Source organism: Anguilla rostrata, chromosome 13 (genome assembly GCF_018555375.3).
Source record: "Anguilla rostrata isolate EN2019 chromosome 13, ASM1855537v3, whole genome shotgun sequence".
In the NCBI taxonomy this organism is placed as follows: domain Eukaryota; kingdom Metazoa; phylum Chordata; class Actinopteri; order Anguilliformes; family Anguillidae; genus Anguilla; species Anguilla rostrata.
In genome coordinates this window covers 37,426,758-37,452,938 of record NC_057945.1, presented here as the reverse complement: position 1 = coordinate 37,452,938, position 26,181 = coordinate 37,426,758, and the positions used below count along the sequence as shown (strand labels likewise).

Below are 26,181 nucleotides of genomic sequence, written 5' to 3'. Positions count from 1 at the left end.
AATTAAACCTTGCCTGGGAGTCAGACTACAGCCTAGCCACCGACAATAAGCTAGGAATGCCTTTTAATAAGAGGTATTTTGCGATAGAATCGCGTCTGTGTGGAGAACTGTCTCCCATTGACAACCGCTATTTAGACTTCTGAAGGACGGAAGGGCATTGGTGGCTTTGTGCGGGCTTCACAATGCTGGTGTGTAAGCCTGTGTGTGGTGCGTGGTTATTACTATAAAACCTGCCCCATTTCTGAAATCTCTGCCCTGATTGGTGTAACATGATGATGGACGGCTCTCGCCAAACGGTAAGGTTTCCGACTCAATTTGGGGGCAATGCCAAGTTGTTTGAACCATTAAATCTAGGACCAAACCAACAGTCACAAGTTTAGTTAACGGGTGAAAAAAAACAAACAAAAACAGCTTCACTCTTGATGTTCTGAAAAGTGTTCATATAAAATTGAAATTAAAAATCTACAATTACATAAAATAAATGTAATCTACATTAATAAACTGAGAATGCAGTGGCCGGTGTCATAACATGTGATCTTAAAGCTTGACCAATCAGCGCCAAGCCCTTTAAAATAATGGCTCCGGGAAAATGCAGTGGCCAGTGTCATATCATGTGACCTGTTAGCTTGACCAATCGGCACTGAGTAAGGGCACAGGCCATTCGCTAGCTCTTCAGCCCTATGGCAGTGGAGCTCCTTTCGCTGTGTGAAACCAGCCATTTTGCTGTTTACTAAATCAAAGTCAGAGGAAAGTCAGGGGCTTGCTCACGGGCTCACCGTTCATCACCCGCAGGATGCGGAACGAGGTTCTCTGACCCGGGAAGAACAGGACGAACTGCCTCTCTGACACGCAAGGATCACTTAAATTTGGGGCACTCTGCTGCCAGCTTGGGCTGCCTGATTTTTAAACCTGATTTTTCAAAAGCAAGCTGGTCCCCCTCTCACGTCAGACCTGTTTGACACGGCTGACAATGTTGTTTTTTTAGCACCCTCTTTTGTCCAAGACACTCTTTCTCGCTGAATCTGCTCTGCTACGAATGAAAAAGGAAATGTTCGGGCGGGGGGGGGGACCTCCTTAATAAGCACCTTTTCCAGAATGCTCGCTAGCCTATAAATCATTTAAACTTTCAGATGTCTGGAGAGAGTTGATGGCTAAGCCTGTGCTTCTGTCAGACTTGCGCAAGTGTCAGACTCTGAACAACTGCAGCTGGGTAGATTCAGTGAGGGGTGAGTTTTGGACGAAAGCAGGTGCAAAAAAAAAAAACTTTAGCCCCCAATAACGAGCTGCACTGCCAGTTGGCCAGAGTGTTCTGGCCGGTGTGTGAAATGACTCTGCCCTGCGAAATACCAGAGCTGCTCGCATTCTGACGCTCTCTTTCTGTCTTTCTTTCTCTTTCTCTTTCTCTTTCTCTCTCTCTCTCTCTCTCTCTCTCTCTCTCACCCTCTCCACAGGTTCTCAGCCCCCATGCATTATTCGTGGTGTCCATAGCAACCCCGGTTCCACCCTTGCAGCTCTCGGTGTCAGCGCCCCCCCCCCCCTCCCGCCCGGCTCCCTGACTGTGGCGCCCCCTGTGGCGGGATGTCGGCGGCGCAGACGCGGAGCGACGGAGGCGAGCAGCGCTGGGGGTGCCTGGAGTCGCTGGGGCTGAGCCCCCGGGAGCTGGTGCTGGCCGAGGCCCTCCAGATGGAGTACGACGCCCTGTCCCGCCTGAAACAGGACAAGAGCCCGTCCGGCAGGGCCGGGGGCCAGGGCGGGGGCGGGGGCGATGGCGGGAAGGCCCCCGCGGGGGACGGGGGCGGCCAGAGGTCGGGCTCGGGGTCGGGTTCGGGGTCGGGTTCGGGTCCGAGCCCGTGCCCCCCCGTGAGGGACCTCCTCGGGGGCCTGTCAGGTTCGGACCCCTCCCTCAACCTGCAGCCGGGGGGGTCCAGCCCCTCCCACGCCGACCTGGAGCCCCCGAGCTACAGCAAGGAGCCGCTCTACATCCTGAACAGCCCCGTCAAGAGCGACTACGAGAGGCCCAGCCTCCTGCTCCCCAAAAACCTCACCCCCCCCGACGACCCCCCGCCCGCCGTCCCGCCCCGCAACCCCCTGCCCCCCGACCCCGTCCCGGCCCGGCGGGGGGCGGCGCCCCGGGACGTGAACCTCTTCACGCCCGAGGCGGACCAGCCCAAACTGTCCGGCGGGGAGGCGCTGAACTACGAGAACCTGAACGAGTCCCTGGCCCGGCTCAACAGGGAGTGGCCCGGGCCGCGGGGTCGCCGGGGCAACGGGGACGGCTCGGGGAAGCCCGTGGCCCGCAGCAAGACCCTCCCCCCGCAGGTGCCCCCCCGCACCTACCTGCCCGTCCAGAAGAGCAACAAGAACCAGCGCCGGGTGTCAGCTGACCCGGTAACGACCCTGCGGCTCGCTTAGGGAACCCTCTGTGTGACCTCTGTGTGACCTCTGTGTGACCTCCTTCGGTTTTTACAATCAGTAACATTCCGTTCATATTAAAGGACTTGAGTTCTGAGTAAGGGTGACATTGTAGTATAACTGTTAGAGAACTGGACTTGTAACCCAAATGTTGCAGGTTCAGTTCTGAGGTAGGACAATGTCGTACCCTTGAGCAAGGTACTTAGCCTGAATTTTTACGCATACGGTATGTCCAGCTGTGCAGCTACTTACTACGCATTAAAAATGGTTGTGTTCCCACTGTAGGAGTGCCAGCTAAACGCCTGTAATGCAATGTAATGTGTTCTGTGTTTCATGATTTGGAATCATAACACTGGAGACCCAGCGGGGGCCTTGCTCCCTCTAGAAAGACACAGCCACGCCTTGTTTATCCGAAGAGGATTGGGCTCATTTTGTCAAACTGGAATAGCGAGGTCTCAGTTTTACCCTCGCTTTAGAGGGTAAAACTGCCTGCAGGAATTCTGGGCAGGATCGGGCAGCGTTGTGTCACTTCCTGTTGGGCGTGTCAGCGGGGATTACGCCTTTGGAAGGTGCCGCTGCTTACCTGTCGCAGGTGAGCTGTGTGATGTCATGGCCGGCCTGACGGGGTCCCTCTGCTCCTGCCGCAGGTGTCCCTGGGGTCCCGGCTGAACGGATTCGGGTACGAGCTCTTCCAGGTGTCTGAGGAGAGGGACGAGGAGGTGGCCGCCTTCTGCCACATGCTGGACGTGTAAGAAATCTCCTCCTTCTCCAGATTTTTTACACTCGTTTAACACATTGAGTTTTTTTGGGGGGGGGGGGAGGGGCGGGTTTTAATTGTTATTTGGGCAGAGAAGAAGCCTGGTCCTTGAAAGGTAAACCGGTTTTGTTCCGTTGACCGATAAAATGCACGGCTGTAGCTTCTGAGGAAAAGCGGGTTTATAAACATCTGGATGCAGTTTGGGGTCGGTGACACACGTGGTTCTGGGGAAATACACCAAAGCCAGAGTGGATCAGGCTTCCCTGTGAGCTTAAAACGAAATGAAACACAGACAGCCCCTCCGCCAACGGACGGGCGCTCGTCCGCAGCGTCAGCGGCGGGGGGGACGGGCCGCTCCCGCCATTTTGAGCCGGCCCGTGACTGACGCGCGTTTCTCTGCAGGCTGCGGTCGGCCTACCCGTGCGGCGACTTCTCCAGCAACGCGGGGCTGGTGTGGAGCCTGTGCCTGTCGCAGGACGAGCTGCAGCACGGCCTGGGCGTCGGCGTCAAGGTGACCGTCGTCAGCGACCACTTCCGAGACCCGCTCACCTTCACCTGCGACGGTAAGATCGCCATGGGGATCGCCATGGGAACGCCAGGGGATCGCCATGGGAATGCCCAGGGGATCGCCATGGGAACCCCTAGGGGTGTTTTGGTTCTGCACACGCTCACTGTGGACCGAACGGTTTACGGTCTTGCTTTAACGCACGTGCGGAACTTAAGTTCAAAACCGCGAGTCCCCCCCCCCCCGATGTCTTGGCGTTAATGTGCCTTATTTTCATTGTTCAGCGAGAATACATGGTCAGTTAGCCAGCGATTGCATCTTTCACAATAAACGAAAAGCATTACATTTTTTTTCTCTGCTGTACTGAAAAGTAAAAAAAAAACGAGGTATGTACCGCTACCCCCCTAGAAGATCCCGTAGACGGCCCTGGTAAATTCCGGAACCTTCCTTTCCCAGGACGTGTGTGATGTGTGCTGTACAGCGCGGACGGCAGGCGGGCAGGCAGGCTCGTCTGCTCGGGACAGAGTGCTCTCAGTGCTGTTCTGGGCTGATTGCTGACGAAGGGCTTCCTGCCACAATTTGGGGAACTCCTGCCGTCGGGCCCCGTTTGCAGAACTGGAGGCTTCTTTTCCGTGGGATTCTCTTAACGGAGTCAGACTCAGAGCCCGCCCTGGCTCCCTGCCTCTCAGCCATCTGCTTTTCTGGCTCCGTTGAAAGCCGCCATGCTGTTTGATGAATTTGACCGAGAGGAAATCTAATCAGCAAAGATGGAGGAAGATTGGGGGGGGGGCGCTTCTTGCATCTTCTGACGCGTTAGATTTGTGTCGCGAGTAATCATATCATTGCGACAGACTACGTCTTCACATAGCTCTTGATTTATCCACAGGCTACCCACCAAACACACGCGAGGAAAATTATTCATTTCACTCATTCTGACCTGAACTTCATAACGCGAGCTGCGGTTTCAACAAAATTTGAATCCGATCTATTTTTAGTTAATTCTGAGAACGTGTTCTCGTGGTTGTATCAAAACCCAGAATCAATGAGCAGATGTGTTTTTGGTAAAAATGGGAACTGGAACCGGGCCTTGAAGACGTGCCTTGAGAGATGTTAATGTTTACACACTGGCCAGTCACCCAACGGGCCATTTCATGTTCTCTGAGAGGCCAGTGGTGAAAATATCGGACGTCGGTGAGAAAGATCGCCCCCTGCAGGACTGTGCTGCCCCACGCAGTCAGTCACTGCGATATTTAAACAAAGAGAATGACTATTCTATCGCTGGGTCAAGAGTCAAAGGTCAAGTCAGTGAGTCTTTGATAATACATGGATGCTCCTTACATTCGGCGTGTCTCAATAGCTCCCCATTTCCTGACATCGGGGACAATCCGATGACTTTCACGTTCAGAGTCCACTGCTTTGTCCTTCACAGGGCATATATGCAGCCAATATGGTCTGCTTTCGCTGAGGGTTTGTGAATCATCTTAGTGGGTGGCCATAGAGCGTGTTTACTAAATGAATAAAGTTAGCAAGCAAGAAGTAGCGCAGTGAACTTTTGACCTTCCTCAGTCATAATCAGACTATTTTTAAAAACTGGTGTTTAAAATCTGTTCCCAAAAAAGGCATCCTTACTGGAAAACGACAGAATTCAGGAAAATTTATCATGTAGTGTTTCCATCGACCTCGTTTGCGTCACACCTAGTAAATAACTCCTGAAGTAAATAACGCTTAGCTTCCCCTGAAATAAATAACGCTTAGCTTCCCCTGAAATAAATAACGCTTAGCTTCCCCTGAAATAAATAACGCTTAGCTTCCCCTGAAATAAATAACGCTTAGCTTCCCCTGAAATAAATAACGCTTAGCTTCCCCTGAAATAAATAACGCTTAGCTTCCCCTGAAATAAATAACGCCTAGCTTTTCCTGAAGTGAATAAGCTCTCTAAACGCCACCTCTCAGCCTATAGGAGTCCGTTCTGGGGAAAACGAGCCGATCCTCAGTAAGGAGAGAAGCGTTTGAGGTCTGTGTTTTGGCCCCATGTCTCCATGGCCGCTCGTAGGCCAAGGTTTCTATTGAGGCTCAAGTCCCTGGTGGCGTGAGTGCCGTTCCTTTCTCTTCCTCTTCCTTCTTTGTTCAGTTTGGTTTGGTGTGTTTCACTAACTGTGTAAACACACCTTTTCTGAAAGCTGTGAAAGCTGTGTCATTCACACCGTTGGTCTGGTGCTTGAGGTGTCTTCTCTCCTGCTGAAGCCATTAAACAGGAAGGGGTCTACACTTGAGAAAAACCCTTCTGACTTCTGATATGAAGAGGACAGCAGTGATAATGACCAGAGTACCTTTCTTTCGCGTGTGTGTCATTCACACCGTTGGTCTGGTGCTTGAGGTGTCTTCTCTCCTGCTGAAGCCGTTAAACAGGAAGGGGTCTACACTTGAGCAAAACCCTTCTGACTTCTGATATGAAGAAGACAGCAGTGATAATGACCAGAGTGCCTTTCTTTCGCAAAGTATTTTTCATAGACCCAAAGCACTAGCACTTTAACACAGCGAACGCAAGAACGTTCTCACAGTGTTGCTGCCGTGTGGGGGCTGTGACAAAAACATTCCAGTAACGTTCGCGAGAACGTTGTGTGTCAGCTGGGAGGTTCTTGGGGTTCAGTAAAAGGGTTTCTGGGAAACGTTGCAGCCACAGAAGCAGCCGTCTCTCCTCCCCCGATGCTCAGGCTCGTCGACGGTGGACCTGCTGATCTACCAGACCCTGTGCTACGCCCACGACGACCTGGACCTGATCGACGTGGAGGACTACGTGCTCAAGGTGTGCGGCCAGGCCGAATTCCTCAAGAAGTAGGTGACCGCTGACCGCCGCCTCCCCCTCCTTCTGATTGGCTAGGCTGACCCCGTGGTTGCTGTGCTCTCAGTTTTTCAATAGGAGGGGGGGAATCGGTGCATGCACCCAGACCGGGGGGGGTTTCATCACGCAGGATTACTGAGTTAGCTGGATAACTGCACTGAGTAAAACCCGGTACATGGACTGAAGTAAAAACAGCTGTTCTGGGTTTTACTCAGTTACGCAGTTATCCAGCTAACTCTGTAATCCTGCTTCACCCTGCTTTGTGAAACACCCCCCCCCCCCGCCCCCCCCAGCTCTTGTTCCCTTTCCAAACATCGCAAAAGTGGCTTTAGACGAAAACGCGAGATGAAAAAAGCGATGTTGCCCTCTGATGTAAGCGCGCGCTGTAAGTGGAGCCGTTGGTTTGGCTTTAATGTAACCCTATCATCATCCGGTAATTGAAAGCCGTTTTGTTCGCCCCTGTTAAAAGCCTCCTAAATGACAGAGCCGGGCGAGGCTTTAAACGCAGGCCCCGGGCCGTGTGCGCATCGTGGTGGCGGTGTTCCCTCGGTGTGTGAGTCCCCCACACGGGCGCGTGGCCTGCTGGCCCTCTGATTTCGGGGGCCCGGTCCAGCCTCCCTCCCTCCCTCTGAGGGCCGATTGGTCCGTCCGGCGATCGGTCTGCCTGGTGTTCGCCCGCGGTGGAGTAATAAAAGTCCCCAAACCGCAGTCTGATATGGGGAAGGGCCCCCCCCCCTCCCCACCGCCCCGAGTGCATGAGCTTGGCCTCTGGCCCTGAGCCGAGGAAGGCCCCCCCGTTTCTAGTGGTTTTGGGGTTCCACCCTGGCCTGTCTCCCCCCAACCACAGGCCAGTGGCCCTCAGTAATACCCCTGATTGCGGTGTGCTGAACAAGCCGGGTTTGTGTCTGAGGGAGATTCTGACCACAGGGTGCTTTCCCTTATTTGGAAACCCCCCCCCCCCCCTCACTCCCCCCTCCCTTAAATTTTGTCCTGCTGCTAGAGCTGGTTTCCTCTGCACTTGTTTTTATAGTTGTGCCGGGTGTGAGGGCTGGCAGAACTGCAATGCAGTCTCCAAGGGCAGAAAATACAGACTGCCGTTTCCTTTCATTTGAAGTGAATGGACATCCGAGAGAGTACAGCTGTGTGCAGCCTAAGATGTGTGTGTGTCCGTGTGTTTCTGTGTCTGTGTGTGTGTGTGTGTGTGTGTGTTTGTGTGTGTGCGTGCTTGTACGTGTGTGTGTATGTGTGCATAGATGCACTGTGTGTGTGTGTGTGTGTCTGTGTGTGCGTTTTGCTGCTGGCCGTTTTCTGTCACTGTCAAGGGCATCTGGGCCACAGGAAGTGTGTGTGTGCCCTGATAACCCGACACTGTGGAAAGAGGGAGGGACTTCCTGTCTTTAATGATGCCATTGTTCAGGGGGTGCCCGGGCCAGCTGGAAGCTGGATTTCACCAGTGCCCCCCCTCTCTCTCTCTCTCTCTCTCTCTCTCTCTCTCTCTCTCTCTCTCTCTCTCTTCTCTCTCCTCTCTCTTCTCTCTCTCTCTCTCTCTCTCTCTCTCTCCTCTCTCTCTCTCTCTCTCTCTCTCTCTCTCTCTCACTCCTCATCAGTAGTTTACTTTATCATTTCATCTGTGTATGTAATTGAAAGGATTGTTTAATTTGTAGGTGTGTGTGTGTGTGTGTGTGTGTGTGTGTGTGTGTGTGCATATTTCCGTGTGTGTCTGTATAGGTGTTTATGAATGTGTGTGCATATATAGGTGTGTGTGTGTATGTTTATAGGTGTGAATGTTCTCTGTGCTAACCCCTCATCTCTCTCTCTCCTTCTCCCTCTCCTTTCTCTCTCTCCCCCCCAACTCTCTCTGTCCCTCTCCCTCCCCCTCTCTGTCTCATTCTCTCCCTTTCTCCCTCTCTCCCTCTGTCCTCTCTCCCTCTCTCTCTCTCAGCACCCAGACTCTGGCCAGCCTGGAGTACATTCAGCAGTGCCTGAAGTTTGACTGCGAGATCCGCCTCTTTCTGACCAAGAGGAGCTCAGTGTGCAGAGAGCTGGCGCGAATGGTGAGGGAGCAGCCGATGGCGGGAGCAGGGGGGATGGGGGGAGTGGGGCACAACGGTCCCAGGAACGCTCTCAGGAGAGACCCTGAACCCCGAAATCCTTTCCTCCTGAGAGAGCCATAGGCCTGAGCTCACAGGTGTCAAACTCCGGTCCCGAACAGCTGCGGTGTCTGCTGGTTTTTGGGGTGTTCTCAGCACCAGTGGTTCCTTTAAGTTACCGATTGGCTAATGAATCCACGCATCTTGGCCCTCTGGAAATTTAGTGTGACACCCCTGCCTCAGCAGCTCAAGGCTTCCATCGCCTTAGTGAATGTCCCTTTGTGAAGGTTTGCATCCTCGGTGTTACCTCCACACAAGGAGGTTATATCATGACGTCTGTCTGCCCGTCTCCATCCTACCATAACAGACATATCTGGAAAAGCAATGGCAGGATTTCCATGAAATTTCCTGGGCACGTTCTTGTTCCCAAGAGAAATATGACTGTCAGTTTTGGTGACCCCTTGACCTTTCCTGTGCAGCCAGCATCAGGCCAAACGTTCAGTTTGTGATTGACATATCTCCAAAAAGTAATGCCCGGATTGCCATGAAGTTTGCAGGGAACATTCATGTTCCCATGAGAACAAACCCTATTGGACACTGAGTGCATTCTTTCAAACGTGTGGGGCAGAAGTGACCCAGGTCTCTTTCACTGTGACCTTAAATCTCTTGGCACTAGAAGACCCAACTTGAGGCCCAGCTGTCTGATTACTGGACTGCGGCTGGATTGTTAGGATGGAGCCCCAGAGAGAGCTCAGGCCACCGTGTCCTGCTGTTTTAGACGTTTCGCCTAGCGGCCTTATGTCCTTAGCTGTGTCTGCGATTCGCAGGAGGAAGATGACGAGACTCCATCCACGATGAACCAGAGCATTCTCCTGCAGGAGCGACCAATCAAGCAGACCGTCACAAGGTAAGGGGGGCGGGGCCAGAAGCAGGGGATGGGGCGGGGTCAGGTGTTTTTTTGCTGGTGGCTGATGTGCGGAATCTGATTGGTCCTTGTGTCTGCAGGGAAGCTTTGACCCTCCTTCTGGACACTTTCCACAACGAAGCCGAGTCCTTTCTTCTGTCCGAGGTACTTCTGCTCTCACCCCGCATTCTGTCAGTCAAAGTCGCAGTTCATTCTTCATGTCTTACCTGACATTCTTACCTTTAGCCCTTTGAAGAGTAGGTTTTTTGGAATGTTCATTCAAAATTCTATGTCAGTGTTCTAGAACCATTGCCCCCATCTTTGGGGAAAGTTCTTTGAAATTGCACCAAATGTAAATTTCACATGGGATCCCTGCTTGCGGAGTTGAAGCAAACACAGACGCTAAAAACAGAAACGGTGCGCAGACAAGCGCAGAAACGTAGAGCAGGCTTATTGCATGTGTAGAGGGTAAAAAACATGTGTGCTGTTCTGTCATTCGGCCTCTAAACAAGGCCTTAAAATGGCTGCACGGTATGTGTGGAATGAGGGTATCGGGTTTGATGGCGTTTCGGAGGTCGCTCCAGGCTGGCGGGGCGCTGAAGCTAACGCTAGCAGCTCGCGCGCGGGTCGTAGCCGTTCTCAGCCGTGTGGGCGTGGCCCGTCTCGCCCGCGCTGCAGGTGGAGCTGCCGCTGCACGTGGAGCGGCTGGTCCAGTCCGTCAAGGCGCTCTGCAGCTCGCTGGCTGCCGTGGAAACGCCCGACGTCACCGCCGCCCTCAACCTGCTGCCCGCCTGCCCCTGCCGCCTGCAGCCCCGGGTCCAGAAGGTAGGCCACGCCCATTGAGGTCATCCCACCACACCTGTGGCCACACCCTTTAAGGTCATCCCACCGCACCTGTGACTCTTCCCTTCAGTGACCCATACAGCTTTTAACTGCCTTTGTCGTTCAGAGACTTGCACCTGATTGGCTGCTAACTTTGACCAGTCATTGCCTATTGGTTACCTGCATTGCAGTCCAGAGTAAGGTTTTCTCCATATACCCAGCTAAAATTCCAGTAACATTTTGTGTTAGCTGCTGGGAAGTGTGTGTGGTTTAGGAAAAGTGTTGCCATAGTTTCTAAGAAACATCACGGCCCGCAGAAGCAGCTGTCTCTCCTTGGAGCTTATTGAAGCATGATATTGAGAGGGTGATGTAAGTTCATTCAGGTTGCTTGGTCTTGTGGTTCCCTGTAAAAAAAAAAAAAAAGTCAAAAAGGTTACTTGAAAGAATTCACTTCCTTTCACATTGCTTTATTTATTTTTTATTTTAAGGCACCCCACCTCAAACCAGTATATCAAGAAACACTGTTGTCATAGTTTGGATTTGCATATCATGTTATGCTTTTATGTAAAAGCATTTTAGTGTCTGCTTGTAAACCGGTAACCTTTTGAAGGCTATTAATTTGCACTAGACTTAGTTTTCCTCACACTCTCTTTATTCACAAAGGTCAAATTCATTTCCAGCTCTGATTAGTCATGCATACAGTATGCAATGACAAATTAAAATATTTTTTTTTCTGAACATTCGTAAGTGCCGTTAAAAGACAAGTCAGAAAACATGTTGCTTGATGTCACTGTCAGTTAAATCTGTCATATCTTACATTCATTCTGCTGACGCAAGTTTGGTGTCGGTTCCGTGTTCTGTGTTCCGTGTTCCGCATTGCTCTGGATCCATCTCGTGTTTTTCTTTTCTCCCCACAGGACGCTTCAGTGCTGACAAGCCGAGAGTACAGAGGTGGGGCAGCCTTTCAAGCCTTTCTTTCAAGAAAAATAACTTTATTCGCGTAGCGTCACGTCAAAAATGACGGGTGCATTGCAAACTGCTTCACAGAACATAAGCGTAAAAAAGGAAAAAAGAAAAAGCAATCTAATTAACAGTGTAATATAAAAGTAAAAGAATGTTAAAGATAAATTCAGCATAAAATACGAGAGACATAGAATATGGAATAAAAATGAAATTAAATTGAATACAAAAATGTTCCTGTTTATTCTGGGACAGAACTCTGCCCAGCTGAAGGCTCTGACATGCAAAGACTTAAAATGGCTTTGGGGGGGAAAATCCTACTGATGCCTGGGAATTGTCAAGGCAGTGTGTTGCAGTTGTTTTCATAAGAATTTGGTTCTGTGTGTTGATGAAAATAGATGTTTCTTCTAAAAGCTTGAAGGGTAGGCACCACAAACAGCAACCCCCAAAGATATTGTACCAGTTAGTGTTATTCTAGAGGTTTTTCATTAAATCAAGCTGAAACTGTTGCTAGTATGTCTTCAAACACTCATACCTTTAGGTTGAAAAGATGACACAAATTGAAATATTTGATCCTGAATCAAAGGGCATTATCAGTGACTTAGATGACTGTGACTCTGGTGGTTATGTTGATTCTGATATCATAATACAGCCGATCAGGTTTGAGGTGAGCGGAGTTGGAGGATTCTTTCTGAAGCCAACAACCACAGCGCCCTTTCGGGGAAATTTGCTTTTTTGCTCTCTTGCTCTGATTCATACGAGATGTATATCGTCCCTGTCCGTCCAGTACAAGGACATCAGACAATACGGGCTGCATGCTAACAGCGTTAGCTCTATCAATGGCTGCAGGTGGACATGACTAGCTGGCTTAGCTCCTACCTTAGGATCTCCTCTAATCCACCTGTGGCAAGCAAATTAGTCCAGCATCATGTTTTGATTGAACTAATTTTTCCATTAGCGTAGCCACGATAACTTTCATTACAGTATGTGCACCGAGTATAGGCTAATGCTGTAATGGAAAACGGGCTAACCATAGCTGATTAGACAGTATCTCGCTTCCTCATTCTATCGCATCACACAATATGATGTAGGTGATCATTCTGAGGATTGTTGAAAAAGTGAGACTGGGCAAAAAGAGTAAGCGATTGTATCTTTCCGGGGTTAATTTCTTGCCTTTGTTTCAATGAAATGATGTTTTTTTACATGACATGACATTTATACATTTGGCAGGAGTATTACATTTTTTATGATGCTGGTGCTTACCCTTTAAAGTATTTCAAAAATGCAATTTCCCCAGTTTGGGAAAGAACCTTGACTTCCTGTCAACAGAGGATGTCTATTGCCGGGCAGCGGGATAAACAGGAAGGACACACAGCCCTTTTTCCGGGATGTAGGCCTCTTCCAGAAGTGGGGGGGGGGGGGGGGGGGGGGGGTAAAATGGAAAGATTCCAAAGGCAGTTTCCTCCTTGGTTTCCTCTGGAGTGCAGCAGTACACACAAAGAGCAGGCCATCAGGAACACCTGCTGCAGAACCACTCAGACTGAGCCTCTCCATTTCCACACCTTCATACCTTCTGCCTGTACTGCAGTGTAGCCGCCATTTTAGCACGTCTAAAGCACCCAAAGCCACCTGATGAAATGGAGTGATAACTCTCACCATCGTATGGAGAGGACTTGGACTGAAAACGCTAATCCGTCTTGCAGAGAATGTGGTGGAGAAGCTGACGGCCTCCATCCTGGACCTGGTGGAGCTGTACTGCAGCACGTTCAACGCCAACTTTCACACCACCCCCCAGAGCAGCCGCCCCACGGCCCCCACCCAGGAGGCCGGCCAGGTCACCAACGTGCTGTCCTTCAGCGTCTACGCTGCTCACCGAATCCCCATCACCTGGGCTGCCAGGTAGCGCCTCACACACACTCATACGCACACATGTGCACCCACACACACACACAGACACACGCATAAACACACGCATGCATATGCACACACGCATAGACACACAAATACACACACATGCGCGCATACACACACACTTACAAATGCACAGACATACATACATTCATACACGCACCTGCACATGCACACATACATGAACATACACACACACACACACATACACACAAACACAGAAAGCGTGTGACTTGAAAACAGTCGATTGCTCATCTGGAACATTTCGCGTGTGATGTATACGGTATATAAGCAGTTCCACTGTCAGTGGCACACGCTAAGCCTTCTCTGCACCCCCTGGAGACAGCCCAGCTCCCCCCAGGGGTACAGTAAATATTATTAACGAAAACCTATGCCACACCTGCGGCCTCCGTGCCTACATCACAACACTAAACCGTTCCACACACCCGGCCCTTCATCCACACACCGCTGATACGGGCTTGGGAGCGTGTTAGAGGCGTGCGTGAGGCCTACTGCGCTGTGAAAGAGCAGAGCAGAGCGTGTCAGCATGATGTACTGTGAGAAGACACTTAAAAAAAAAAAAAAATCTGTATTATTTATTTACAGTGAAAGCGAGACTCGTCCTCTAGCCTCAACGCCTTTCTGAGCACCGTGGTGTTCAGCGCGGGGGGGAAACGCGGGGGTGTCGGGTTACACTCTCGGTTTCGGGCTCATTGTGTCTGATCGTGTTTATGTGAGACTGAGGGGGGCGGGGCGAGGCGGGATGGAGGGGAGGGGGCGGAGTCTAAGGTGGCCCGAGTGCTAATGTGCTGTTCATCAGTGTGCGATCAATAATCTGTGAGGAGACGCTGTGGACGATTTTTCCAGAAATGAGCGGGGTGAAATTAAACTAGTGAAAGTAGAACAAGAGACTGCTTTAAAAAAGAAGAAAAAGAAAAGGAAAAAAACCTGTGGCAGCTGTCTTTCCACTTACCCCAGAGCGTAATCCATATGGGTTACAGCGTGCAGTGGGACCGGCATGCTGAGTCCCCCATGAGTCCCCTGAGCTCCCCGAAACGCTAGCCCCCCAGCCACCCCCCCCCCCCCCCCCGTCCCCGCAGGCGTACGAGAGCACGGACAGCTGCAGGCGATCCCCGGCGTGTTCCGGAAGGTTCCCACCAGCGTGTGCTGAAATGGTTCGCCCCTGAGCCCCCCCCCCGCAGAGCGTCGCTGATGGTCTCTCCCCCCTCCCCACGCGCCTGCTCCCCCAGCAGATCGCTGACTCCCGTTGACCCGAACCTTTGTGCTCCTCTGAAATGGATGCTCGCCGAGGGGGGGCCCCTCCCCCCGCCCCGACAAAGGAGTCAGCCTGGGAACCCCGTGCGACCTTCGACCCCGGAGGTGGAGCCATTGGCTGGCTGGTCGCTAGGCACCTGTCCAATGGTGCTGAAGGACAGCCATGGTGTTGCATGCCATCTGTCTGTGTGGGGGGGGGGTGGCTCGTACAGACAAGTTCATTGATCTGAAAACATCCGATACCCACCACCCCCCCCAGATACCCCCCCAGATCCCCTCCTCTCCCCTCCATCAGGGCACTGGCCTGAATGCTCATTCAGATTAACTCTTATTAATAAAGGCATTGAAAGGAAATGCCTTTAGAGGGCTGGTGTGTGTGTGTGGTTGTGTGTGAGTGTGAGTCAGTGTGTGTTTGTGTATGTGTGTGTGCATACATGCTTGTGTGTGTGTTTGTGTGTGTTTGTGGGCCTGCGCGTGCCTATGATGTGTGTGTGTGTGTGTGTGTGTGTGTGTATACTCCAGTGTGTGTGCTCTTATTATTTTTGTGTGTTAGGGGCACTAAAGCCATCTCTAACAAGGACTGTACTGTTCTCATTTTTTTATTATCCCTCTTTTGGAAAAAAAAAAAACGAAAGAAAGAAAAGAAAAGAAAATCTGTCTCTGGTTCGTCCCTTTATGATGTGAGCCTCTCTCAAGCTGCTTGGCGCTGCAGCGCTGAGTCTGGATCAGGGCTGAAGTCTGGCCAGGATGGCACACAGTCAGCCGCTGGCCCCGCTGCTCCCCCACCGTACGCTGACCCACATACCGAGCGACACAGCTACAGCAGCAACGCGCTTCTCTCCGTCCCGTCACAGACAGGACGCCCTGCCTCACGTGAAGCTCTCTTCCCACGGGACGGGGAACCCCAGATTTCAGTGGCTGATTAAATCAAGCAGAGGTTACGCCAGGGTAAACATGATTATGTATTTTCGTGCCCTGTAGCTGCGTCGGTTGTAGTTGGACTCAGTGACCTGCTTCATTCAGCTCGGTTCAGCGTCGGTTGTAGTTGGACCCGGTGACCTCCTCCGTCGGTTCTCCCCAGTTCTCTCTCTCTCTCCAGTTCCAGTGCGCGTACATCCCCTTCCGATTAGGGAACGAGTCTGACTCATCCCGGCCCGTCCTGGGAACGCACGGGTTTGAGGCGGGAGCCAGATCTGCAGTGTTCGCTGTCGGTGGCTCCTCTTTTTGGGTTAACCGGTTCCTCTGTCCCCGCAGCTACGAGGGCTTCTTCCTGTCCTGCTCGCTGACCCACGGCGGGGTGGAGCTCTGCGCCCCCCAGCACACCAGCAAGCAGTCCGTCAGCAAGTACCTGTTCCACCTGGTGGTGTGGGACCAGAGGTGAGTCGCTAGGCGTGTCCGTCACAGCTTCAGGCTGTCAGTCAGACTTCAGTGCAGATGCCACCACAAGCGAAATTCAGTTTGAGCGCTTTGTGAAGCACAAAGTGACTGCAGACGTACGTCATATACTTGATAAGGTTGCTCAGGCAGTGTGCAGTGTATGATTTGGGGGGCGGGGCTTCAGAAGCACACCAGCCAATCACCTCAGAGCAGTATCGGAAAGAAGGTGCAGTCAGTCCGAGTAAAGATCTTGTCCCTTGTGTGCTTTCAGCGATTGAAAGAAGTGATGAAAGTTTATGCACGAGAATAAAAATATAAGGTCACATTCACTTAATGTCATTTCTCAAAGTAGAGAACATAATGCGTTGGAGGTAGTTTGAAAAGAGGCCTTCGCTTGCCTGCTGACCAGACAAGACCGCTCTCATCTTTCAAAAGCCAGTGTTGGGTTTTGTCTGTTCGGCATTCCGTTAGGATCCCGAATTCTGCCCTTTTTCTGTTAACCTGATACCGTTGGTGATTTTGTACAGTTTGTAATGTAACCACAGCTTGTGAAGGACCTGCTATTTGGAGAGCACATTTTCAACAGGAAGCAGGACAGCCACTTCCTGTCAATAAGGTACCCTTTGCCTTTTCGCCCCCTCCTGTACGTGAGGTATTGTCTGTAGATATTTCAATAGAAGACTATTGTTCATGATATTTACAGTCCTGCATCCTGGGCCATTAATATTCTACAGTGGAGGGTAGGTGGCCCTTTCTCAGTGAATGACCGCTCTGCCGTTTGATCTTTCCTCGTTGTTGTTGAAGGCCGACGCGCTAGCGGATAAACAGCCAGAAATCCTTCGCGCTTGACCTTCGCGTTTGTGTTTACCCTTCGAGCTCCGGCTCTGAGGCTCGTTGTTTTTGTTTTGCGCTTCTGACGCACGCTCACTCTTGTTTTTACAGGATTAGATTATCTGAGGTCTTTTTTTGATCTCTAAATAAACGGTTTTGGTTCATTTTTGTGTATCAGTGCACCTAGAGTAAACTAGCCTGCTAAGGGTTGTTGCACATTTTTCACTGATGTATTGGAACAGCCAACACAGCTAACTTGAGTAAATGGCAACATCTTTATGCAAGCATACAGGGAGTGGACCACAGAGCAGAGGGGCTTAGGCTGGTCTGATGGTATGTATTTTAAGGGGCTATTTTTGGGGTGCTTATTGCTGTTGCAGCAGTAGCTCTTTGAAGCCTTTGTTGTGGAGTCGTTTTCATGTACACCCTTTCATCTTACCAAGCGAAATTGGCTGATGTCACAGAAGACCCCATGTGTGTGGGGGGGGGTATGAATATAACAAGGATGAATAAGTTAACGGCTAGTTTCATTATATTTTTGCGTGGGGACTGCTGTATGCTACAAGCCTGAGCCAGGGTTAATAGATGAAGATCCGCCCCCACGATTTTGCTGCATTTTATTGGCTGATATTGTAAAAAAGAATGTTCGTCTGCAGAATGGCGATGGAGGGGAATTGATTTGTAGATTGACTTGGTTCGTTGTCCTTTTCGGGAATTCGTTGTGTGTCATGTGGCAATTATCAGATGCGTCGCAGACAACCAACAACGACAACAACAACAACAACAACAGCAGCCACAACAGAAACGAACAACAAGACAGCCCAACATTGCGGTGGGCCTACACGCAGCTTCTAATTAAAAATGGGAGAGGCTCGGGAGAGAGGCGTCAAAAAATGGGTATCAGCCGGGGAGAGAGGCATCGCCCAAAAGCGGCTCACGCCCCGTCCGGACAGTGGAGTCCTGGCTCTACACAGTGAAGTGTTCAGTGTTGCAGCGTTCAGTGTTAAATCAACACTCACAGAGTACATATGGACCCTACTGGACGTGTGTGTGCTCTGCTGGAGTTGAATTAACACTGGACATTTTTTACTGTGTGCCTGGCCTGTGGAAACGTCCATCGGGGGGGAAGAGGAAGTGCTTTACAGCGGACGTAGCGCGTAGAGGAAGGCGGGGTCGGGACGGGGGGCAGTGAGGTCCCTCTGTCTGTCTCCATGGTGACGGATGCGGTTCCTGCACCACCTTCGAGGGCGAGCACCTGGCTCTGTGCTTACGGTTTCCTCTCGCCGTACGCCAACAGGAAGTCCCCCCCCCCCCCGGCTCTGTTCCGACCCCGGGGCTGAGGTGGCTGGCTTCGGTGTTCTGCGTTATTATGCTGGTTATGAGTTTAAGCACAAGGGTGTTTTAGTGTGTCACCTGGATTTTAAACCAGGGCCATCTGGTCACACTGCAGAGGAGGAGGGGGTGGGTGGGGAGGGGGATTGTCACAGCTGGAGATCCCATCTGTCACTCAAACTCCTCCCCCCTCTCCCCATCTCTCTCTCTCTCTCTCTCTCTTCCTCCCTCTCTCCTCCTACAGGATCTGTTTCCCAGTGCAGATTAACCAGTTGCCGCGGGAGACGCAGTTGACGGTGACCCTCTACGCCACACTGCTGCCTCCACCAGGGGGCGCCGAGGACAAGAGCAAGCAGCGGCGTAGCATGGAGGCGCTCGGCTGGGTCACCATGCCACTCTTCAACTTCAGACAGTGAGTCCTGAGGGCCAATCACACGCTCAGGCAGTGAGTCCTGATAACCAATCACATGGTCAGACAGTGAGTCCTGGTGTCCAATCACACGCTCAGACAGTGAGTCCTGATGACCAATCACACGGTCAGACATTGAGTCCTGATGACCAATCACATGGTCAGACAGTGAGCGCTGATGACCAATTACATGGTCAGGCAGTGAGTCCTGAGGTCCAGTCACACGGTCAGACAGTGAGTCCTGATGACCAATCACACATTCAGACATTGAATCCTAAAGACCAATCACACAGTCAGACAGTGAATCCTAATGACCAATCACGCATTCAGACAGTGAGTCTTGATGACCAATCACGCATTCAGACAGTGAGTCTTGATGACCAATCACACATTCAGACATTGAATCCTAAAGACCAATTTTAAGACACGTTTGTGCCACCATGCACAAATCCATATAGATGCTAATCAGGAAAGGTGTGTGAGAATAAGTGTTGGGTAATAAGCATGGGGTGGATGGAGGACCTGCACACAGCACAAATTCAGCCTGTTCTCCAGTGAAGGGAGGAATCCACGCTGCCGGCTGTGGGTGGGGGGCAGTGCTCGCTCTGGCCTTAGAGGGGCCCAGAGCAGGCTTTCATTTGGGCCTACCCCCTAAATAACATATTTGAGAATAATTTGGCCCCCCCCCCCGGGTGGCTGCGGGGCCCTAAGCAGCCGCTGGTCTCTGATTGGCTCAGGGCCGGCTCTGGAAGGTGGTGGCTGTCTCGTGTTCCAGCGGCTGGGTTTCCCTCCCCTCATAAATCATTTTCTGTGTGAGAGTGGAGCCCAGCCCCGCCACTGCGGGCCCCCAGGGAGGTCGAGATCCGGTGGGGGCCCCGGGACCCAGCTGGCTTGGGGGGGGGGGGGTTGGGACCCCGTGGAAGGACCACTCTGTCGCTCCGGATTCCCCACCCTGGCCTGGTCCATGGCGGGGAGCGACGCATGGCTCGGGGGATGGGGGGCGGGGGTAAAGAGGAAGGAGAGCAGCGCCGAACTGCTGAGTCTGCACATTAACAGCTGCGACTCGTTAAGAGGCGCGTCGGATCGCGGTTCCCGACCCCCCCGCCCCCCCCTTTCCAAACGCGGTTCCAGGTTGAATTCCCCTCCGGCTGTCAGAACCTTGGTACGGGACGTGAGCCAAGCCTGTTCATTTACAAACACACTACACTACAGCCTGGGCTGGATGGGTTGACTTCTTGCTTTTTGACATTTCTAACACACTGCCCTGTCCAGCGCCTTTATCTGCACAGACTGCTGTGCTGGTAGATTTATGCCCATAGCAAATCCATAACCTGCTGGAGGAGAAGAGGGTTGGGTCAGAACCCAGGAGCTGGGACAGAAGGCTCTGATCCAGCTTTACTCCCAGCAAATGGGGGTTGCTTGATCTTGCTCTTCTCCTGTCTGACCTTGCTCTCCTGCCTGACCTTGCCCTCCTCCTGTCTGACCTTGCCCTCCTGTCTGACCTCGCTCTCCTCCTGACCTGTCATCCCTGCAGTGTGCTCACGTGCGACAGGAAGCTGCTTGGGCTGTGGCCTTCGACCCCAGGAAGTGCTAACGCCCGCTCCAGCACCCCCAACTTCAGCCAGCCGGACAGCGTCATTCTGCAGGTAATTAACCCTCCCAGACCTTCCTCCCACGCCCACCCACTTCTCTCTCTCTTCCACTTCTCCCTTCCCCCTCTCATTCTCTCTCTCTCCCATCCCATCCATAAGGTCTCTCTGCATTAACCCTGGGTATGGGTGTGCTTCCTCATTTCCCCCCTCATCTGTCACTGCCCCCCCCCCCCCCCCGTGCCCCCCCGGGGTTGGTCTATCCGTCTCTGTCAGTCCGGTCATGACGGTCCGGGCTGTGTGCTGGTTGTAGTAATATATTGTAATGCTAATCTGAGCGTGGCATCGATCCGCCATCGTCCCTCTTAATGAAGAGTCTGCTCGAGCGGGAGCGGGCTTTTAAGAGGCTCGGTAAATAATGCACACGCGAGGCTCCCCCCGCTCCGGACGGGACCCCCATGAAACATTCACCCCCCTGGCTGCGGACGTAGCCGTTCTCAGAGAGGAAGAAGATGGCTTCAGCCCAGTCCTCAACTTCCTTCCTGTTCCCGCCGATGCGTTCTAGTGCCCCGCCCCCCCACCCCCCACCCGTCCCCCGTGTGTGCTTCGCGGCGGTACAGCGGCGGGGGGGGCCCTGTCAGACCGGTTTCCTGGAGGGCCGGCCCCTGGCCGAACCGTTCTGGCGTCAGCGCTGAATCTCAGCAGGCGATTGGCTGAGCTGCATCGTCAGGGAGACGGCAGTGGGGGCCTGAAAGTAGGTCATTTGGGCTGGACTGGCTTTCTCTCTTTCTCTATGTAAAACACACACACACAAATACACATACGCACACACACGCACAAACACATGCACACACACATGCAGACACACACACACGTGCATACACACACAAACACATTGTCTGTTAGAGATTCATACACATTGCACTCCACTTCCAGTGAAAAAAAACAAAACTCAGAACACACATCAATTTCTCAAGTCGTTTCCATGGAAATATTTTTTGACAAGCACCGCTTTCCTAAGGAAAGCCAGTTTGTTTGCACTGGCTTTTCATCAGTACACATCTGTTTATCTTTCTCTATCACACACATACACACACACACACGGTCTGTAAGTGGTTCATATACACTGCAACCAAGTTCCAATGAAAGAACACAAATTGAAAACGCACATCTGTCTTTATCTGTCGCACGCACACGCACACACACACACACACACACACACACACACACACACACACACACACACACACACAGTCTAAGAGTTTCATACACACAGCACCCTACCTCTACTGAAAGAACACAAACTTTAACAGCCAGCTTCACTTTCACTCTACCACTTGGCACTCTGTGTATTCTGCATTGCCTGCATTATCCACATCCCTCAGCACCACTGCACTGACACTGAGCTACTGTACATGGACCTACCTTACACTATACAGTTATTTCATTTGTTTACTTTTATTATTCGCAAACGTGTACATATATTTCCTCTCCCACTTACATACATTTCTGTGTGTGCTTGTATATTGTTTTTTTTTTAATGCTGAGTGTGCATTGTTGTTGTTTTACTGTGAAAACAGTATGCTGCAGTAATGCCCAGTTTCCCTATGGGAGTCAATGAAGTTCTCCTTATCTGTATCTGCATCTGTAAACTTCACACTGGGAAATAGCCGGGTTCCCGTTTCCCCTCCCCCTAACCACACTCCTCTTGGAGTCCCTGATGTTTGGAAGATGTGTTTGGAAGGTGTGTGGCCTGGCCCACGCGCTGGGTGGTTTCCGTGGCAGCACGAGGCTGAGTGCCTTCTCTGCCTCCTCCTGAGAGGTCCTTGTCCCGCTTTTTTGATGGCTCATGTTATTTAACCAGTTCATGAGTAGGTTTTATTTTTTTTGGAAGTTTTTCTCCCCCCCCCCCCCCCAAGTTCTGAGTCACTGTTATAGAACTTTGTTGCTTTCATTACGATTGTTACATCAGCATTAGAATGTCCAGCTAAGAACGTTCTAGTCATGTTTGTGACCTCACAGCTCAAAAGGGTTAACTGCACAGTTCCACCCCCCCCCCCCCACATCATTCTCTGCCCTTTAATCTCTCTGTGTGGAAGACGCTAGCCGCAATCACTTACATCTGGCCCCTGTCCCCCCAATCCCATCCCGAGACGTGTCAAAGCCTCACCCCCCGCTTAAACAGACGCACATCTGGGGCTGTTTGCACATCTGCCGCTAGTTACGGTCCCCGTGGCACCTTACCTCCGTTTGGGCTCCCCTTACTCTCGTTTAACCCAGTTTTTTTTACGTTCCTCCCTTTTATCCGCCTTATCAGCGTTCTGTCTTTCACGACTGATAACTTTTCAATGTATTTTTCTGTTCCTGGGAATGTCGTATGCACTTCATTCCCTCCCTCTCCATTTTCCTCGCTGGTCTTTGTTCTTTCTGGCTGCTGATGTGGCTTTCCTGGATGCAGTTACTTTTTCTGTCTGTCACCACCCCCCCCCCACCCACCCACACACACACACACACTCACGCACACTCACACACACTTACTCTCTCTCTCTCTTACACACACACACTCACACACGCACACATACTCATACACACACACTCTCTCTCTTACACACACACTCTCTCTCTCTTTCTTACACACACACACTCTCTCTCTCTCTCTCTCTTTCTTACACACCCACACACGCACGCACACACACACGCATGCACGCACACACACACACACATGCATGCACACATATACACGCACACACACACACACGCACGCATCCCCATACCTTCCTGAACACACACCATCACTCTATTTGTGCTGGTCTTTGCTTTGCATGTGCACTAGTGTAAAGCAGCTGTGACCCCACACACACAACACACACACCACACCTCTCCTCTTCTCTTACACACACACACACACACACTCTCTCTCTTCTCTACACACCCACACACACTCTCCTCTCTACACACACACCACACACACACACACTCATTACATTACATTACTTCTTGCAGACGCTTTTATCCAAAGCACGTACAAAAGCATTTTCATGATCGTGACAACTGCGAACACGGGTCACTTCTCCCACACACACACACACACACGCCCCACTCCTCACACACACACACACACACCTCATCCTCTCCACACACACACACACACACACACAAACATACACTTCTCTCCCTACACACACACACACCTCTCTCTCTCTCTCTCCACACACACACCACTCTCTCTCTCTCTCTCTCACACACACACACCATCCTCTTCTTCTCTCTCTCTCACACACACACACACACACGCTCTCTCTCTCTCTCTCTCTCTCGTGTTTGCTTTGGCGTGTGCGCTAGTGTAAGAGCCGCAGGGGATATTTAACCCCTTACACTCTGCGGTTGCCGTGATGCTTTGCTTGTTTACACACCTGTGGAGTGGAGCTCTTAAATCCCAGTACTTTCCCCTCTCTTCCTTCCGGTGAGTTCTCCAATGCCAGGGTCTCCCCCAGGTGTTAATACCAGAGGTGCTGCTGCTCCACTGAAATCGCAGACATCAGAGAATAATTAGTAAAGCCCCAGACACAGATCTCCATGGAAGGGGGGAACATGGCACAGTGGTGCTGTTTAACAAAACTGCCATGGTGTAGTTATGGTTTCACCTGGGGAGGTGTAGTCTGTACAGTGTGAATACTGCGGACCGCCACTTGACACACTGCTGCTGCTGCTGCTTACCCTCTGAGGCACTTCCCCCTCCACTTCCCCCTAACCACTTTCCTGGGGGAAACCCTGAATGCTGTGGCCTTTTTGACTGAGCCGGTTGTGTTTCTTGTAACAGTAGTTCCTGGCAGAGATATTCAAATCTGGCCCTCAATGTCAGTAGCACTGCTGGTTTTCATTCTTCTCCTCCAATCAGGACTGATTCAAACCTGGGACACCAGGAGACTTTAATCTAAATGGACTGCATTTATATAGTGCTTTTATCCAAAGCGCTTTACAATTGATGCCTCTCATTCGCCAGAGCAGTTAGGGGTTAGGTGTCTTGCTCAAGGACACTTCGACACGCCCAGGGTGGGGTTTGAACCGGCAACCCTCCGACTGCCAGACAATCGGTCTTACCTCCTGAGCTATGTCGCCCCTTGGCCAATCTCTGGCCAATCAGTGTGTTTAATCTATCAGTTAGCTATCAGGTAGAAATAAACCCAGCAGTTCTGCTGTCCTCGAGGAGCAGATTTGAGCATCCCTGAGGTAAGGGATAAAGGTGTGATACCAGCAGAAGAGAAATCATAAAAGGATTGAGTTTTGTTGACCTCTGACCCTTTGGTTACTGTAGTGCGGTTGTTGACCTCTGACCCTTTGGTTACTGTAGTGCGGTTGTTGACCTCTGACCCTTTGGTTACTGTAGTGCAGTTGTTGACCTCTGACCCTTTGGTTACTGTAGTGCGGTTGTTGACCTCTGACCCTTTGGTTACTGTAGTGCGGTTGTTGATCTCTGACCCTTTGGTTACAGTAGTGCGGTTGTTGACCTCTGACCCTTTGGTTACTGTAGTGCGGTTGTTGACCTGTGACCCTTTGGTTACTGTAGTACGGTTGTTGACCTCTGACCCTTTGGTTACTGTAGTGCGGTTGTTGACCTCTGACCCTTTGGTTACTGTAGTGCGGTTGTTGAACGCTGACCCTTTGGTTACTGTAGTGCAGTTGTTGACCTCTGACCCTTTGGTTACTGTAGTACGGTTGTTGACCTCTGACCCTTTGGTTACTGTAGTGCGGTTGTTGACCTCTGACCCTTTGGTTGCTGTAGTGCGGTTGTTGACCTCTGACCCTGTGGTTACTGTAGTGCGGTTGTTGACCTCTGACCCTTTGGTTGCTGTAGTGCGGTTGTTGACCTCTGACCCTTTGGTTGCTGTAGTGCGGTTGTTGACCTCTGACCCTTTGGTTACTGTAGTGCGGTTGTTGACCTCTGACCCTTTGGTTACTGTAGTGCGGTTGTTGACCTCTGACCCTTTGGTTACTGTAGTGCGGTTGTTGACCTCTGACCCTTTGGTTACAGTAGTGCGGTTGTTGACCTCTGACCCTTTGGTTACTGTAGTGCGGTTGTTGACCTGTGACCCTTTGGTTACTATAGTGCGGTTGTTGACCTCTGACCCTTTGGTTACTTCAGGACGGAGTGTGGCGCAGTGGGTAAGGAACTGCGCTTGTAACCGAAAGGTTGTAGATTCGAATCCCGGGTAAGGACCCTGCCGTTGTACCCTTGAGCAAGGTACTTAACCTGCATTGCTTCAGTATATATCCAGCTGTATAAATGGATACAATGTAAAGTGCTAAGTAAAAGTTGTGTAAGTCGATAAGAGCGTCTGCTAAATGCCTGTAATGTAATGTAATGTAATGGTTACTGTAGTGTGGTTGTCCCTTCTGCTCCTCCGTAGGTGGACTTCCCCACGTCCTCCTTCGAGGTGCGTTTCAGCACCCCCATGCCCGCCGAATTCAGCCCCCAGTACGAGTTCTCCCGCATGGACCAGAACAGCCAGAGGCAGCTTCAGGACGTCCTGCACAAGAAGTCCCTCTTCTGGTGAGACCTCGTATTATTGCACCGTTTCAGTCTTCAGAATGCCTCTCAGTCTACAAGCTTGTAGGAACAGCGTGGAGCTGGTTAGTCACTCCCTGGCTCTTGGCCGCCTTTTTCAGTTTTGATGGATTTAGTGTTGCTTTTTCCTGCAGTGTAAGCAGATTTCATTAATCCTTGTTTCTACTAAGGATGTTTTGGTTGTAACAAGAAAGACCAACTTGTATGTCAAACGCAAGGATAAACTGAAGCTTGAGGCCTGAGAGAAGATTTAACTTTCACATCACATGACATCACATCACATATTGGCGAGAATAGGCCATTCACCCCAACAATGTTCGCCATTTTTCTGCCACTAAGCGTACTTAGTGCTCCACGTTTACCTACAGACTAGATAGTATCTGGCACCGTTTCAAGCCTGGTCTTGAAAACACCCAAAATTTCTGCCTCTACTATGTGACCTGGCATTCTATTCCACACAGTAACTCCCTGCTACTCCCTGTGTGAAAAAATACTTGGTAATGTCTGTGTGGAATTTACCTTTTGATAATTCCATTTATGCCCCCTCGTTCTACTAACAGAGCTTCTATATCTTTCTTGTAGTACAGTCCCCAGAACTACTA

The 26,181-nt window shown here is 51.2% G+C and overlaps 1 protein-coding gene across 2 annotated transcripts in view; it reads left to right on the top strand.

Annotated features, from left to right (window-relative positions):
• Positions 1–26,181, top strand: part of pik3c2b (phosphatidylinositol-4-phosphate 3-kinase, catalytic subunit type 2 beta) — a 63,360-nt gene that overhangs the window by 6,069 nt on the left and 31,110 nt on the right. For both annotated transcript variants that reach the window (XM_064304020.1, XM_064304021.1), the window contains exons 2-15: positions 1,452–2,388; positions 3,060–3,160; positions 3,572–3,732; positions 6,389–6,509; positions 8,459–8,570; positions 9,434–9,513; positions 9,612–9,675; positions 10,189–10,335; positions 11,250–11,283; positions 12,996–13,191; positions 15,730–15,852; positions 18,260–18,427; positions 19,959–20,070; positions 25,422–25,564. In XM_064304020.1, the coding sequence (XP_064160090.1) occupies positions 1,579–2,388; positions 3,060–3,160; positions 3,572–3,732; positions 6,389–6,509; positions 8,459–8,570; positions 9,434–9,513; positions 9,612–9,675; positions 10,189–10,335; positions 11,250–11,283; positions 12,996–13,191; positions 15,730–15,852; positions 18,260–18,427; positions 19,959–20,070; positions 25,422–25,564 (2,372 nt within the window). In that variant the 5' untranslated portion in view covers positions 1,452–1,578. The remainder of the gene's footprint in view (positions 1–1,451; positions 2,389–3,059; positions 3,161–3,571; positions 3,733–6,388; positions 6,510–8,458; positions 8,571–9,433; positions 9,514–9,611; positions 9,676–10,188; positions 10,336–11,249; positions 11,284–12,995; positions 13,192–15,729; positions 15,853–18,259; positions 18,428–19,958; positions 20,071–25,421; positions 25,565–26,181) is intronic.